General features: G+C 47.0%; 1 protein-coding gene across 2 annotated transcripts in view; it reads left to right on the top strand.

Moving 5' to 3' along the window:
- Positions 1–14,752, top strand: part of LOC130382063 (metabotropic glutamate receptor 7-like) — a 51,621-nt gene extending 36,869 nt beyond the window's left edge. Inside the window, exons 7-10 of one of the 2 annotated variants that reach the window (XM_056589700.1) lie at positions 539–678; positions 2,225–3,163; positions 10,565–10,817; positions 14,703–14,752. In XM_056589700.1, coding sequence (XP_056445675.1) covers positions 539–678; positions 2,225–3,163; positions 10,565–10,817; positions 14,703–14,752 — 1,382 coding nt within the window. The remainder of the gene's footprint in view (positions 1–538; positions 679–2,224; positions 3,164–10,564; positions 10,818–14,702) is intronic. The other variant, XM_056589701.1, reaches the window with a different exon arrangement.
- Positions 14,753–17,500: the final 2,748 nt, after the last annotated feature.

Below are 17,500 nucleotides of genomic sequence, written 5' to 3'. Positions count from 1 at the left end.
CTGCTTGGCAGTGCTTAAGATTGGCTGCAGAACAACAATGGCCAGATGCGACTCCCTGTGACCCAATTCCATCCCCCTTCTTCTTTCTTTGCGCCCTTTCTTTGGAACGTGCAAACCTTTGTCCCGTTGATCTGCACGTCGATCGCGAACATCGGTATCTTATGTCATTAGGGCCGCAGATGTGGAGAACGCACAGCTGCTGAGGTCTCTCACTGCACCAGACAGACGCATCTAATGATGTTGTGCTTGCCTTAGCGCCCCGTCGTCATTGTGCTCCTCGCTGGGCCCTCTTGCGTAAGCTTGATACATAGGCAGCAGGTGAGGAAGGGAGCTATCTTCGTCGGCCATAACTCGCTCCGCCCGGCTACAAACCCTCGCCGCTGCACATTTTGATTAAGCACAGTGGATTTAGGTCAGAGACCCAACGCATCGTGTCATCTTTACTAGCCTACATAATCACGCTACTTCTACATGAAACACAACAGTATTGTTGCATGGTTGTGCATTTTAACCAGCATTATTAATGCTTCTTCTACAGGCAGCGCGGGCACTTTTGTCATGTTTAACAAGAACGGAGATGCCCCGGGTCGCTACGACCTGTTCCAGTTCCAGACGACCAACAACACTAACCCCGAGTACAAGGTGGTCGGCCAATGGGTGGACTCGCTCCAGCTGAGGGTATGCAAATATATGTATGAAGGTCATACGTCTGAAGGGGGACACAACTAGCTGCCTTTGGACATCTTGTCACCGAAACATTACAGATTCCATTAACAAGATGTTAACGGAATCTGTTATTTTTTCCTGCGATGTTACATGGGGATTACATTATTAATGTGTCTATCTCAGCAAAGAAAACATTTTTCTCAAACGATTTAACCCAGCTAACACGGGGTGAACGGCGGACATAATTGATAACGATGATATATGGAAGCTATACAATTGCTCTTGAAAAAAAAAGAAACGTCACTATTGCTTTGTTCACAAATGTTAGCTTTCCAATTAATTAAATAAAATATATGAAATGCAGAGTAAGCAACTGACAAAACAGGATTAAAAACGACAGTGGCCACATGACAGATCTTGAGTTTTGGGTCTCCATGGTAACAGCGCTGTTGGTCTCATTACTTTCCACACACATGGTGTGTAATCAGGAGGCTTTCCAGAGAGCACCAGTCATTGTCCGAATAACAAATTGCACCTCCACGCCCTCGGACAAACCGTTTGTCATATAGGTGTCACCCCCCGCCCCCCCCCCTCCAAACACACACACACACACAAGTGGGTGTCCCTGTGTGACTTGAGTATTTCAACTCAGAGAAATATGGGTTCTGTTGTTTCTTGTTTTAACAATATACCAGCTGCTTCAATTATAGAGATGTTCTCATTTTCTACCAAGTGTTTCATTGAATGAAGGAATTCTTGAAGTATCAATCAGGGTGCATAAAAATGAATGACTGCTCCGAGATTACCGATATCAATTACTGACTTGTGTCAACTATATTCCAGGCTCCATGCGTTGTTTCTTCAATAATGCAGGCTATGGCTTCTCCCTTGTAGTGTGTCCTTATCATATATGATAAGGGACTTTGAGAGTGCATCGAAATTCATACACGGTAGAACCCTAAATAATTGATCATGAGACATAAAATGATATTCTACTCTCTGTAACCCGCATTTTATGCTCTAGAGTTCATCATTTATTGAGATGGTATAGCGTATGTCAAATCGTTTGTCTTTGTTTTTTATTTGACTTATTTCATGAATTTAAATCGCTGATTTAAAGAGAATATGTCTTTATGAAAATCTTATTGATAACTCTTCCTCTATTAAATCAATGTAACGATTTTTTTCAGGTTATTAACAGCATTGCAAAGACCTGGTGATAAATATCAATGACATACCTAACAAATGTGTAACTTGCAATGCATGCTTCATTCATGCTGTATCAGGAACTAACATCTATTTAATATTCATGCTGACTTAGTGTTGTGTCCTCATCCTCGTCTTTAACCGTTTAATCACAAAGAACTCCCTACCCCTCTCTCTCTCTCCTCTCTTTTTCTCTATCACTCTCTCTCTCTCTCTCTCTCTCTCTCTCTCTCTCTCTCTCTCTCTCTCTCTCTCTCTCTCTCTCCCTCTCCCACTCCCTCTCTCCCTCTCTCCCTCTCTCCCTCTCTCTCCCTGGGTGGACCCTCTCTCTCCCGCTGCCGATGACCCCCAGGTGGAGGAGCTCCAGTGGCCCGGGGACTCCGAGGACGAGGTGCCCGTCTCGGTGTGCAGCCTGCCCTGCAAGACGGGCGAGAGGAAGAAGCGTGTGAAGGGCATGCCCTGCTGCTGGCACTGTGAGCTCTGCGACGGCTACCAGTACCAGTACGACGAGACCTCGTGCCGCCTGTGCGCCTACAACATGCGGCCCAACCCCAACCGCACCGCCTGCCAGCCCATCCCCATCGTCAAGCTGGAGTGGAGCTCCCCCTGGGCCGTCATCCCCGTCTTCCTGGCCATGCTGGGCATCATCGCCACCATCTTCGTCATGGCCACCTTCCTGCGGCACAACGACACGCCCATCGTGCGCGCCTCGGGCCGCGAGCTCAGCTACGTGCTGCTGACGGGCATCTTCCTGTGCTACATCATCACCTTCCTGATGATCGGCAAGCCCGACGCGGGCGTGTGCGCCTTCCGCCGCATCTTCCTGGGCCTGGGCATGTGCATCAGCTACGCGGCGCTGCTCACCAAGACCAACCGCATCTACCGCATCTTTGAGCAGGGCAAGCAGACGGTGACGGCGCCGCGCTTCATCAGCCCCACCTCGCAGATCGCCATCACCGCCAGCCTGATCTGCGTGCAGCTGCTGGGCGTGCTGGTGTGGTTCGCCGTGGACCCGCCCAACACCATCGTGGACTACGACGAGCAGAAGACGGTCAACCCCTTGCTGGCGCGCGGCATCCTCAAGTGCGACATCACGGACCTGCAGATCATCTGCTCGCTGGGCTACAGCATCCTGCTGATGGTCACCTGCACCGTGTACGCCATCAAGACCCGGGACGTGCCCGAGGACTTCAACGAGGCCAAGCCCATCGGCTTCACCATGTACACCACCTGCATCGTGTGGCTCGCCTTCATCCCCATCTTCTTCGGCACGGCGCAGTCGGCCGAGAAGGTGATTCAAGGGTTACCCTACCGTGGTCTCTCTCCTGTGGTCTCTCTCATGTGGTCTCTCTCCTGTTCTACTTTTCTGTCTCTCTCTCCTGTGCCTTCCCTCCTGTTCCTTCTCTCCTGTTCCCCTTCTCTTGTCTCTTCTCTCCTGTTCTCCTTCTCCTGTTCTCCTACTCCTGTTCTCCTTATCCTGTTCTCCTTATCCTGTTCTCCTTCTACTGTTCCTTCTCTCTCCTGTTCTCCCTCTCCTACTTTCTCCTGTTCCCCCTTCTCTTCTCCCTCTCCTGTTTTCCTCATTTTCTCTTCCTCATCTCCATCTCCCCCTCCTCTATCCTGTCCCCCCCTCCCCCTCACCTCACCCCCTCTTTCTCATTTAGTCTGCCTCTTCTCTCTCCTTTTTGTTTCCCTTTGATTTCCTCAAGCACACTAGACGTGTAGCGGAGGCACACATCATTATTATTATTATGCATTAGACACTGCAGGCAAACAAAGAAAGGTTTGAGTCAAGGACGTCTTTCGACTTTCGAATTCTTTTCAATTTAAATGCACATGGCTGAAACACGTTGCAAAATAATTAAGTCAAGGGGACTACAGAAATGACCAAGGAAAAGGAAGGGGGGATTCAAACAGGGAGGAGGATTGAATTGGATGCACCACAATGCGTGCAAGATACCCGAGGTTGACTCTGGATTGCGGGTGCATGAAGGCAGCATGTTATCGTAGCTCTTAGCTCCGGCACCACAATGAACAGAGATATGATTACGTCTCATTCTGGGGAAGGCACAGGAGGAGGAAGATTGGGAGGAGTTGGAGAAAGGAGAAGGAGGAAAAGCACTCAGATGGGGTGGAGTAAAAGGGGGGAGGGGGGAATTCAGTCCCTTGGCGACAGGATCCAAGCAAGGAGGATCCACTTGAGACGATGGACGTGATTGAGAGCGAGGCAGCCTGACAACCCTCTCCGAGACACTCATATACACACGCACAGACACACACACACACACAAACACACACACACACACACACACACACACATACGCTCACACACAAACACACACATACATACACACACACACACGCACAAACACGGCACACACGCTTGCTGGCACGCACGTACGCAGGCACACCCATGTCATCCTCGACGCTGGCCCTGCCGTGGTTCCTTTGTGCTCATGGGCGTTGTGCGTGCGATGCCCGGCTGCCTCCTCGCATCGCACCGCCCAAGGTATACACATGACATGACCACGCTTTGGTAGGCTTTCTGCTGACAGAATATCGACGCAGACAGGAAAGTGTTACTCCTAACCTTTCGAGAGGCGCGCCGTTCAATATCCTTCCTGCCAGGCTAGCGCATGAGATGGATCGCAAACTGATTCTCCCCGTCTCAATTTGCTGCTGATTTCATAGATGAATTACACCCTCAGCAGCGATTAGGAGTTCATTATGTTACTCGCGGCAGCTAGCGAGTTGCTAATGTGTTTATCTTCTCCTCTATGCTGTTAACTCCCTTCACACGCGCGCCCATACGTCACGCATGCATACGCGCGCAGACAAAACACGCACGCGCGCACACTCTGACACACACTCATTCACCTGCTGCAGTGGTACAGTACAGAGGGCGAGCCTGGGCCGTGTAACCTTGCTCCCTGCCTTTGTAGCAGCTAAAGAGCTGCAGGCGTCACATGGGATGCTATAGTAGGGATTGCGTGCATGCCTCGCAGCACAGTATAGGAGTTAATTTATTTCACTTGAGGCCAGAAGCGAGATTGTAAGCGTTCTGTGGACGTCTAGGCTCTCCCGGGTGAAGGAGAAAGACAAATGCAGCACAGTGTTTCCCTTTGCGCTCCAATATCTATCCGGACATTAATATAAAATACTGTGTGTGTGTGTGTGTGTGTGTGTGTGTGTGTGTGTGTGTGTGTGTGTGTGTGTGTGTGTGTGTGTGTGTGTGTCTGTGTCTGTGTCTGTGTGTGTGTGTGTGTGTGTGTGTGTGTGTGTGTGTGTGTGTGTGTGTGTGTGTTTGTTTGTCTCTATCTTTTGTTTTGTTTGTGTGTGTGTGTGGGGGGGGGGTCTGTGTGTGTGTGTGCGTGTGTATGTGTGTGTGTGTTTGCGTGTGTGTGTTCATAGGTGTGTGTCTATGTTCCTTCATTATTTACATTTGTCTTGTTTGGTCTTGCCCCTATGGCTGAGCTCTATTATTTGAGAACCATTGTGAGTCGAACCAAAGAAATAACAACAACAAAGAAACCTGAAAACACACTAAGATGAATGAATCCCACCACCAGCCCCCACACACAAGCACACACATACTGTACACACGCATACACATACAAACACAAACACACAGGGAGATTAAACAAGCTTGTAATTCAAATGATTCATTGTTTATCAGGCTTGTACATCTAAATGGCCGCCCCCATTTTGGTAGCATAGGAGCATTGTTAGTTTTTATGTTGGTTTTAATTAATCTTGAAATTATTTGTCATTATGTGTGACATTTTTGTGTTTGAAACTGTGTGGTAGTTAAAAACAGCAACAATGTCTTCTCATGTGAGACCAGGCCAAATAAAGTTCTCATTAGCCTACTTACTGTATATTAACATCTATTAAGGATTTTACAGTACTACAACTCTCTTGAGCCCTCTCAATATGAACAAAATCCCATGATGCATCTGATGTACACTATAAAGAAACATACCTGGATTGAAACCAAAAAGATGATTGCTGATAAAACCACAACCATAGAAATTGCATAACGCACAATTATGGTTATAGTACTCTATAAAGAATTGCCGTACAGCGTGTTAGACAGAGAACAGAATTGAAGTACTTAATATAAATGACCGGAATAAAACAAACAGTAGTGTTGGCAAGGCAAGGCAACAAAAGAATGGAAACACTGGCCACCCAAGGGACAGGAAGTTGTTAGGAGTGGAAGGTAGATGCAAGAGTTATTTTGAAGAATATTGAAGAAAGAGGAGAAAATAACTTAAATTAGTACAAAAAGTTTCAGTTTGTGTCTAAAAGCACTTATGCTGTTGTTAAATTACTAGAGCTGTCAGTTAAACGCGTTATTAACGGCGTTAACGCAAACCAAATTTAACGGCGTTAAATTTTTTATCGCGCGATTAACGCAATTATTTTATAAAAAAAATCAAGGGATATTTAGCATAGAAAAATAATTTGCGATTAATTAGAGTTAACTATGACATTAATGTGATTAATCATGATTAAATATTTTAATCGCTTGACAGCTCTATAAATTACATATACAGATACTACTTCCGACAGGAACTTCTCGGTAGCAGTCAAGCCTGCCAGGTTGTATTTTCAAGGCTTACGTGTCATGTATTACATTTCCTCATTAAAATTTAAATTAGCCCAAAAATATATTTTTTACCAATCGTATTCCAAGCTGCTGCTGGTGAATTTCAATTAGTTATGACATTTTTGTTGAGATGGGAGATATTTTGAATACGACCGCCATTACCATGTGAAAAAATATATACAACGTTCAGGAGATTGCATAAACTGGGAATGTCGCCAAAATACCTCATAAAGAAGAATTCACAATCACAGGTATATTAAATTGTCCGCAGGGCGGTCCGCAGCCTCAACTGTCCCCAAGTGAATAAGACGAACCTATATTCTGCTTTTATAGTGCTATAATAATGTGATTATTGTCAATGGTTATTGTCCCCTTTGTCTCATTATCCCGCCATTTAGGCGCAAGACGGCCCTGCTCTGTCAGTGTTGCGTGGGGCTGAGCGACAATGGGCCAGCCATGGTTATTCATGACAATGAGCAGTACACTAGAAAGTAGGCCACCCTAAACAACAAGAGCGCTTCAGGTAGACGATAAGCCTGCTCTCTCGGGCTCTAAAGAGGCGGCATGCATTCGAATCATCCCTTACCTTCGTCCCTTATCGTCCACACTCACAGCTCTCTTATAGTGCTGTTTAAATTGTCCTCCCGTGCACTGTTTTTTCCCAGTGGGTGTTATCTGTTTAGTATATAAAGAACGCCCGGCATGTGTTGTGGCCTTGATAGTGCCATTTGTCCTGCCGATGAAATGCAAAATTCACAAGTGATCGTTTAGGAGTTGATGAGGTCATTAATAAATCATGACCGGAGCTATAAATAGAAAAGAGTTGCCGAGCCCTTGTTATATCATGGATTTATTTATGTTAAAGAAACAACAATTAATAATAAATGTTGCGTGACAAACCAAAACAAACTTGAAACGAAGAGGCCTGAGAATGTGGGACAAACTCCTACCTAGAAAAAACCAAAGCACCCTGAAAACGAGTGTGCTTCCTCATTGTGTGTGGATTTCACGTGTATGGCTGCTTTTCTGGTGGCAGGTTGTTTTTTTCACGTCTGTTCAATTAGTGCCTCTCGCTCAACCTACAGTACACCTGCATTAAGTTAAGCAGCACACCGTCAATAAATCACTCGCAATGGGGTCCCCGTTGTCGCCGCGGCGCGTATAGAGGCATCACACAGTCAGAATCTCATGAAGCGCTGATCAAAGCTACGCGCAAAAACACTCAAGCCAAACCCGTGGTCGGGTTGCCATAGAAACTACCAGACAGCTTACCCCATTACCAAACTAGCCATCGCCGCAGACGCTGGGCGGAGTCTTCACCGCTGATTAGAAATGACAGAGCATGCACTGCTTTGGAACCTCTGATCAGCGGGGGGCACCTGTCCAATCACAGACCTGAAGTAAAGGCACTACCTGAAGCAGGCACTATTCTCCTCTTTTTACACCGACGTACACAGAGCGAGAGAGAGAGAGATGTTCAGTGAGAGCAGCTAGGGCTTGTACATCAGGATGCATCATGGGATTGTTTGTTGGCGATACTCCACAATAATGAGAGGAATCAAGAGAGCTCAAAATCAACGTAAATATACTGTATCTTAGGCTGGGGAAAACCCTCGTTTGTGTCATCTGGAATGAAAATGACTGTGGCAGTTTCAAACAACACAATGTCATCCAATAATAACAAATTATCTCACAATTAATTGCATAAAATAACTTTCCAATGCTTCTATGCTTCTAATTTGTAGGCGGCGATTGCAAAGTTGTTGCAAGGTACAAGCAAGCACCATGAGATTCATAAAGATATTAATGCTGCATGGCGCATCAGATCTCACCCTCTGATGTTGCTCTTCAGAGAAAGGGAAATACACAGAGACAGACAGAGAGAGATAACGATGCAGAATTGCAGAGAGAGAGAGAGCATTACAGGCTTGTCTGTAGTGCGTATATTAAATTGAGTATCTGAAAGAGCAACGGAGATCAGAAAACAAAGCGAGGATGACGCACACAAATAGCTCTGTAACAGAAATGAATACCACTGGCGGTGATATTACCCAACGAAAACGATATGCTAATGGTGACATTTTCCTTCTTTCGGGGGCCAACACACTGAGCATTTCATGGTCTTAGTGGTTACTACGCTCGCGATTGCATGCGCTCGTGGCCGATGGTTACTTTGGATGAGCAAAGAGCAGTTAAGTGGCAGTTGGTGTTTTCAAGTGGGATGGATCATTGGAGGAGAGACTTGATGTGCTCTTTATACTGTAACCACAAGCCGCTGGGCTCTTCCAGAGACCCTTGAGCCCTAACAAGAGCCTCCTGCACAAACACACTAAAATGGATGGAAAAAAAAGAACCTTGTCTTTCAAAGATTCCACGAAAAAAGAGCCAATTATGCCAAAACCAAATGATTTTTCACATTTCGACCATTAAAAATTAAAAAAGAAAATTCAGGAGGGGGAGGAGTGGGGGCGGGGTGTGTGTGCTGGGGGAGAAAAGCACTTATGAAAATGTGGCTCTCATGAATGACAGTCTTGTGAATGATTTTGAAACCACTTATCACAGCGCGCAAACCTCTCAGAGGCAACACTCGAAACACCCCACTGTGCCACAAAGCTTTTGACCGTATTTAAGAATACCGCGAGCCTTGTTCCTAATCCTCAGCCCGTCTCTTTCCCTTTGTGGGCGCGAGCTGCGTGGGGGAGCTCCACGTCGTCGGTACAGAGTGTACCCTCCCCGCAATCACTCGGTGCCCAAAACCTCAAACAGCTGATGCGCACAGTAACACTAAGCACAAGGTAACGGGACGATATCAAAAGACAAACGACTCCCTGACAAGGGGCGGTATATCAAGCCGCCCTTAGTGTATCACGTCCGGTGTATCGGTCCAACCTAGAGTTGACCTAGCGCGAGCGATGGGATAAAAAAAAGGAGGCCATGCGAAGAGGTTCAGAAGATTCCAGCGATGCTAGCATCATTAATACGAATGACCATCTCTCTCTCTCTCTCTCTCTCTCTCTCTCTCCGACCAAGCCCAGTTTAGCTCCAGGTCAGAGTTTAATAAACGCTATTGGATTATTTCTTGCCGTGCATGACTGCTCTGCTCCTCCCCTCCCCCTCATCTACAACCGCTCCAACTCCCCAGAACGCCCAGAGCAAATTGGGAGACGGTTAAATTATCTCCTGTTGGCATTTGTCTGATTTTAGGGACATTCCTAACTGTGGCTGGATATGTGGTTTAAGAAACAACAAGAAAACGTCCACAGATATAGCCTATTGTTTGGGCTTTTGTGTTGGCAAAAGGATTGGTGACGATCTAATATCTCTTTTGGCCGGTTGCATGGATATTGTTAAGTGGTTATGACTGCCATAAGGCCCATCCCAGTGGTGATATGAGTGCTTTAATTGGCTGCAATAAATGGTTTGCCTTCACACATGGTTATATTTACCCAGATCTACTGTTGCAATGCTGCAGTCTGGTCGGCTCTGTTCTTTGTTGCAAATCTAGCAAGGGACATATCCCTTAATACAATACAGATACGGATACCATTCACTACCATGCCGATACAATGCAGTGCCATATCATTTGGGACACAATACAGATATAGATACTATCAAATATAATTCAGTACAATACAGGTACGCACATCACTGCAATGCAGCAAACTACACCACGATAGGGCTCGGATATCACAATGTCTCGTCATAGTTTGGAAGCATTGGAGATTGGTGCGTTATTATGGTGGTAGCAGTGTTTTTCGGTCATTGTTTCGATGGTTAATTTCTGAAATTTCTGTTTTGAAACCTGCCACAGTGCTTCTCGCGGAAAAACAACTATTTAATCAGCCTACTTGACGCTATATTTACGATTGTTTAGGATTCCAAAGCACTAGAACTCTCTGGAGCCCTCTCGACATGACAGGAGTATTGGCAACAAAAAGCTCCCATGATGCATTCTGTTTCTCTACAAACTCTCACACACTTCCAATACAGGCACAAACATGGGCGTGGTGTCCATCCTGTGTGTGAATCCTCTCACCGCTCCCCCCTCTCTCCCCCTCCCCTGTGTGCTCCCCCCTCCAGCTGTACATCCAGACCACCACGCTGACCATCTCCATGAACCTCAGTGCCTCGGTCGCGCTGGGCATGCTCTACATGCCCAAGGTGTACGTGATCCTGCTGCACCCGGAGCTCAACGTGCAGAAGAGGAAGCGCAGCTTCAAGGCGGTGGTCACCGCGGCGACCATGTCCTCCCGCCTCAACACGAAGCCCAGCGAGCGGCCCAACGGCGAGGCCAAGACGGAGCTGTGTGAGAGCCAGCCCGCCGACCCCATGAGTACGTCTCCCACCGCTTAACGTAGTCCTAGCTGAACCAATTACACTCACAAACTCACACACACTCACGCACACACACGCGGCCTGTATCCTTCTTTATCCATTACATAGTAGCTGTTAACAAAGTTATTGATTCAGCCCGGGCCAAGATGATACACGAGAGCGCTTTAGCCGCAGTGTTCGTTTTGTCATTAATTATTTTGTGATCACGTCACCGTGCGATCAGAGAGTACTTACAGTGGGAACGGGAGAGTTAACATGCCTCAAGGCCAGCAGTGGAGCCACTTGGAAACCCTTCCTCGTCTGAGGCCCTCCTCATCCATATATTTATTCCTCTGTATGACTCTGTGCAGTATTGTATGAGCTCTGTTTCTAATCGTTGGTGGAATTAGATTTTCTTCTCCATGCATTAGGATTATGGGAGTGGTATTTCCCGTCAGGCGGTCCCGCGCTGTGGTAGGAGGAGCAGGAACTTTGATTATGTTTTTTCTCTTCGTCGATACACGCGGTGAGGACCTTTACCCCGGATCAATAGCAGAGACCCAGAGGGAGGTGTCCCATCAGGCGAGCCATTGTGTCTGAAGGGGAAGGAGATAATCTGGTCTCTACGCCGGCGTGTTGCCGTCACTCAGCCACTGTAGGCCTGATCCTGTTAGCAAAGATAATAACGGGGTATTACTGCGAGGTTGTGGGAGACCACCTCGCTAACACAGACCACGGGTGCTTAGCCTAGCCTAGCCTAGCCTAGCCTAGCTCCTGCCTGTGTGAGATGAGCAACCAGGAGAGATAGACGTTTTTTTTTTAAGGAGCAGGAATAGCATCGCTCTGATTTTCGCCCCCCTTGTTGCCATGGCAGCCCTGGGCTCATAAACTTGTCAGGGAAGATTGACGTCTCATGCAAATCCCTCAATCGCTATCCCACAAAGCCTGTTCTGCTCCACCTCACATGACACCATCGGCACTGCAACAGGTGCTTGGCCGTCTACGGTGTCTCTGAATTATAACCTGTCGATGCCGGGCTTTCATTCCCCCACACACCACACTCCCTCATCTGTCACAGCCGGCCTTTTTGTGTGTGTGTGTGTGTGTGGTGTGTGTGTGTGTGTGTGTGTGTGTGTGTGTGTGTGTGTGTGTGTGTGTGTGTGTGTGTGTGTGTGTGTGTGTGTGTGTGTGTGTGTGTGTGTGTGTGTGTGTGTGTGTGTGTTTGTATGTTTGTGTTTGTGTGTGTGTATTCTTTTTTTATTACCCCTTCATTGTATGTGTGTGTTTGTGTGTGTGTGTTTGTGTCTGGATATCTGCGGATGTGTGTGTGTGTGTGTCTGTGTGTATGCGTGTGTGTGTGTGTGTGTGTCTGTGTGTATGCGTGTGTGTTTGTGTGTGTGTGTGTGTGTTTGTGTGTGTTTGTGAGTGTGTGTGTGTGTGTGTGTGTGTGTTTGTGTGTGTGTGTGTGTGTGCGTGTCTGTTTGTGTGTGTTTGTGAGTGTGTGGGTTTGTCAGTGTGTGTGTGTGTGTGGTTTGTGTGTGTGTGTTTGTGTTTGGATATCTGCAGATGTGTGTGTATGCATGAGTGTGTGTGTGTGCTTGTGTTTGTCGGTCTGTGTGCGTGTGTGTGTGCCTGTGTGTCTGTCCATGCAAAACACATTTCCACATTGTCGTGATTGCATAATCACACACACAGCACAAAAAAAAAGACTAAAAGTGGAGCTGATGTCGGATGCTTCGTCTGGGGACCCGACTCCCCCTCCCTACCCCCCACCCCACGCCTCCACACCCCAACGCTGGTCGCACAAAACATTACTCAGCCGGCAGCCGCTTCACAGAGGGCGAGCCTGAACAGCTGTCTCAGCAGCGCGTCCCATGTCCCGAGGCAGGGCACGCATGGCCCTAAAGGCCCTGCCTCCCCCGCCCCCCCGCCCACCCACCCCTCGCTCACTCGAGTGACCGCACCAAAAGAGTTGCGCCGCGTCATCACCTCCTGTCCCCCTCCACCCTCGCACAAACGTCTTCTCACCTCACCAGCATGTCCCCGAACACTCTCTCTCTCCCCCTCTCTCTTCCTCTGTCTTCCTCTCCCTCTCTCTCCCTCTCTCTTTCTTACTCCCTTGCTTACTCCCTCTCTGTCTATGTCCCCCTCTCTCTCTCTCTCTCTCTCTCTCTCTCTCTCTCTCTCTCTCTCTCTCTCTCTCTCTCTCTCTCTCTCTCTCTCTCTCTCTCTCTCTCTCTCTCTCTCTCCCTCTCTCCCACCTCCCCAGCTCCTATTGCCCTTCTATCTTAGAGACAGTGAAAGTGACATTTATTAATGGAGGATTTATGTGCATGGCCGGCCCGAAACCTGAACAGTAGCTCCGTCGTCCCCTGGAGACTGTCCGTCCACTCCTGTGAACGTCACAGCAGAAAACACCTCCCTCCCTCCCTCCCCCCCCCCCCCCTCTACCCCTCCTTCTCTCTTCTCCTCTTTCTCTTTCACCCTCTCTCTTTCCACCTACTTCTCGCATCCTTCCCATATCCCTCTCTGTCTCTCTCTGTTTCTCTCTCTCTTTCTCTCTGGCTCTGTCTCTCTCTGTCAGGGTCCGTCCGGCCCCCGCTGTACCCCACAGAGCCCGATGATTTATGGTTTGAAGAGCCTCAGTGAGCTGGGTGGAGTGTTGATGTGGCCTAATACGGTGATGATTATGGCTTTCTGACAAGGCAGGGTTCAACGTTGGAGTCGCAGAGATACTGTCAATGGACGCTTTGATGTCCCTCTAGTAATTATGACTATGTCTTCCGCCACTTTTCCAGGATTTAATTGGTTTGCTGGAAGGACTCCTTTAATAAATGGTTATCGTGCTCAATAAATATAAATAAATGTTGCAAAAGGCTGGATCCAAATGTGGTATATTTCGTCCTCCAGTTTTGAAGGAAAATTATTTTTTTGTTAACTGGAACAGAAAACGCGAGGTACTTCTACGTTTAATTCCTGTCGGTCTCAGACTACAAAATGAGGCTGTAAAGAAGTGGTAGAACTTTAATTGCATAGCCCATGGGAGTCCGTCGCCATGGCAACGTTAAAGCAATAGCTGGAGAATTTACAGCAGTGCTGCTTCTGCACGCAGGAAAAGGCGACCTTCTGGTTCCCTACGAGACAGGGGAGGAATGGACACAGATACGCACACAGATGCACCCGTCCTCGCACCCACACACAGACACATGATTTCTTACGTTTCCATGGCGATCCAGGCTGGGATCACATTGCGTGCCATAGCATTTGTTCCCACTTATGCCTACTCGTGAGGTGTTTGTGGGTTGTTATCACTACAGTTTACATCTAAAAATAGCAAGACAAAGCTTGGCAAGGAGAGGAAAGGTATGTGTGTGTGTGTGTGTGTGTGTTTGTTTGTTTGTGTGTATGTATGCGCAAGTGTGCCGGTGTATGTGTGTATTTATGTGTTTGTGTCGGTGTGTGTTTATTTGTGTGCACATGTGAGTGTGTGCGTGGGTGGGATCATTTGTGTGCTTACGCATGCATGCGTGCGTGCGTGCTTGACAATTTATGATGACATGTAATGTTATATCTGTTTGTTTTGTGTGTGTGGGTATGACGGCAGGAGGGGGAGGTAAGCGAAGGTAATAAACCAGTCAGGAGAATGTTGTTGCTGCTCACACACACAGCTGGGGGCAGTGAGCTCCTTATACAGTATGCACACTGACACAACCAGCAGATGATGCCTGCTTTGATGCCCTGCACCCGGGCTTAAGTAGATTGCAGAACTGCGCTCATTAAACCTCTCTCTCTCTCTCTCTCTCTCTCTCTCTCTCTCTCTCTCTCTCTCTCTCTCTCTCTCTCTCTCTCTCTCTCTCTCTCTCTCTCTCTCTCTCTCTCTCTCTCATCCCTACGCTCTCCTCAGGTCAAGCCACCAAGAAAACCTATGTGAGCTACAACAACCTCAGGATCTGAAGCCCAGCCTGCGTTCCTCCTCATTGACCCGCGGCGGCCCGCCGGCGGACTGGCCAGCTGCGGGGAAGGGCCCTGCAGGGGGGGAAGAAAAGGAACTAAGGAAAGAACGAAGGAGGCACTCCCTCTGCACTAGCGGCCCTACGCCCGCGTAGGACCGCCGAGAGCATACCATCCCCATCCTAACCCGGGAGGGGGCCCGCCCGGACAGCGGTCGGCACACAGCCGTAGGCCCGCTGTGTTTGTGTTATTAAGTTTGACCGGCAGAACCAGACTGTTTTGGTTTTGGATATTGACAGCTGTGTGCCCCCCCACCCCCCCCCCCCCCATCCCTCTGTGTTCGGGACCAGGGGAGACCCTGCCTCCTGATGCCGGTGTTTGTTCCGTGGTCTGTGGTTGTAAGTGTCGACCACACACACAGGGACAACGGACCGGAAGCACGGATCGGATCCGCACATCGTTTCTGTCTAATGGTCATTAAAGCCATATCCTCCCATGGCGACCTCCCATTATCCAATTTTATGTTTTGTATTATTGACTTTTTTCTCTCCTTGTGCTTCTTTCTTTACGATGGTTTAACGATGATTAAACAACGTCAATAGTGAGCCCTGCCATTTTCATTTTTATCCAAAAAAAAAAAAAGACTTTAAATGACCTTTCCGGTGTAATATTGATATATCGGCATTGTAAAATGCATAGCTGTATGGATTGAGAATTTCTGAGCATGCCTTAAACAAAACTCTACCCACTGGCGTTGTTGTTGAGATTATATGGAAAAAAACATATTCTTGTACCGTCTATGGCTGTGGCTCCATGAAGTTTTTTTTAAATTTGATTTAATTTGAACATCCAATGGAATATTTTTTAGCCGAGGGAATGCAAATTAAGACGGTAGAGAGCTGAACATTATGCATCGGACGCGCTGGTTTCAGTCCCTCGTAGAGGAGAGTTGCTGCAGTAATTTAGTAAACATCACCAGCCAAACATGTTTCAGTGATGATGGATTACCTACGCCTCAACCACTTTTGACTGCCTGAGAGTTTTCCCCACAGTTTTTAATACACAGTAATACTATAGCAGTGAAGGGAGCCTGTTATGATCGAACAAAAAAAGGAAGACAATGCTATCTATACAGAGATGCACACAAACTCTGTTAATGACCAGTGGGATGCTAACATAATGTCTTTACATCGAAGCTACGCCGGTTGGGTCCTTTGAATTAGTCCTATTAACCAAAAGGTTTTATGTCAAAGCAATGGGCACTGTATATACAATTTTTTGTAAATATTTGAGAGTATTTTTCATGTTTGAAGACACAAATAGATATACAGTATTTGTTCAATTGGCTTTGGTTGGTTATGAAAGCACCACAGAGTATTCACATTGCATGTGCCAATGTATGTCTGTTCAATTTGATGTAAACAAAAAATAAAAAAATAAATCGGGAAAATGATAATGAGCTGAAGCTTTAATCTGTGGGTTATTTCTTTATTACGTACCGGAATACAACCTTTTTCCTCCTACAATATGGCTTTAATATGTTGTATATTGAACCCTGTGTCTGTTAGCATGTTTGTTTTATAAAGAGTTGCATTGGGTAAATTGTGCCTGATTATAAATGATGTGGAAAAACTATATCAGCACAATCATGCAAATATGTTGTGATGTCTGGCAGATTATGATTAAGATGTGATGAAACCATTTTGTTATATTTTATACAATTAAACAAGATAGAATGTGACATTCATCATCCTTTAAACGCACACGTGCGTGTCTGTATGACTTTAAGAAGTGCAAATCTGAGTAAGAGGTTGGCCCTGATGGATAATTAGTCCTCATGAATCCGTTTTGTTTATAGGATGGGGGGGTGTAGGCAGTTGTGTACTGTGGGCATTTACCTATGACTGGCCCGTTAGCAAGCCCCGCTGAGCAAGGCTGTCATGCACACAACATGTGACCATCATGACAGAAGGGGAGAGGATGTCCGCCATGATTTTGCTCTTTAGTTGCATCATTGTGTGTGTGTGTTTGTGTGTCTCTCTATCCCATTTTCTGTCTCTGTCCTTGAGTGTGTGTGTGTGTGTGTGTGTGTGTGTGTGTGTCTTTCTCTCTGTCTCATTGTTTGTTTCCCTCTGTGTTGATCTCTCTGTTTGGGTCTCCCTCGTTCTCTCTCTTTCTCTCCTCTCTTTGTATCTTTCTCACTATCTCTCTCTCTCTCTCTCTCTCTCTCTCTCTCTCTCTCTCTCTCTCTCTCTCTCTCTCTCCTCTCCTCTCTCTCTATCTCTCTCTCTCTCTCTCTCTCTCTCTCTCTCTCTCTCTCCCTCTCTCTCGTCCCCACTCTTGCTCTATCTCTCTCTCTCCCACCCCCTCTCTTGCTCCCTATCTCTATCCCTCTCTCTCTCCCTATATCTGTATGCTTGTGTGTCTACGTGTCTGTGGATGAATGTATATGTCTAGTATATATGAACTGTATACAGTATTTGTGTGTGTGTTATGCGTGCGAGCAGGTGTGTGTGTGCATGGGTGTGTGTTGTGAACCTGAGCGGCAATGAAAACAGAGTGATGGCATCCATCCCTCTCTCTTGTTTCTCCTTCCATTTGTCTGGCTCCCTCTCCGCTCCTACGGGACCAGATGGTCTTTACTTTCCGTGCGTACAGTCTGTCATTTCTCTCTTGTACACAGCCAGGAAAAATTCCACTTATGCCCAATTAAGACGAGCCTCTCCCTCAATAATTAATTGCCTCTGCCAG

This window comes from Gadus chalcogrammus, chromosome 1 (genome assembly GCF_026213295.1).
Source record: "Gadus chalcogrammus isolate NIFS_2021 chromosome 1, NIFS_Gcha_1.0, whole genome shotgun sequence".
Classification (NCBI taxonomy): Eukaryota; Metazoa; Chordata; class Actinopteri; order Gadiformes; family Gadidae; genus Gadus; species Gadus chalcogrammus.
This window is presented reverse-complemented; position numbering and strand designations above follow the sequence as displayed.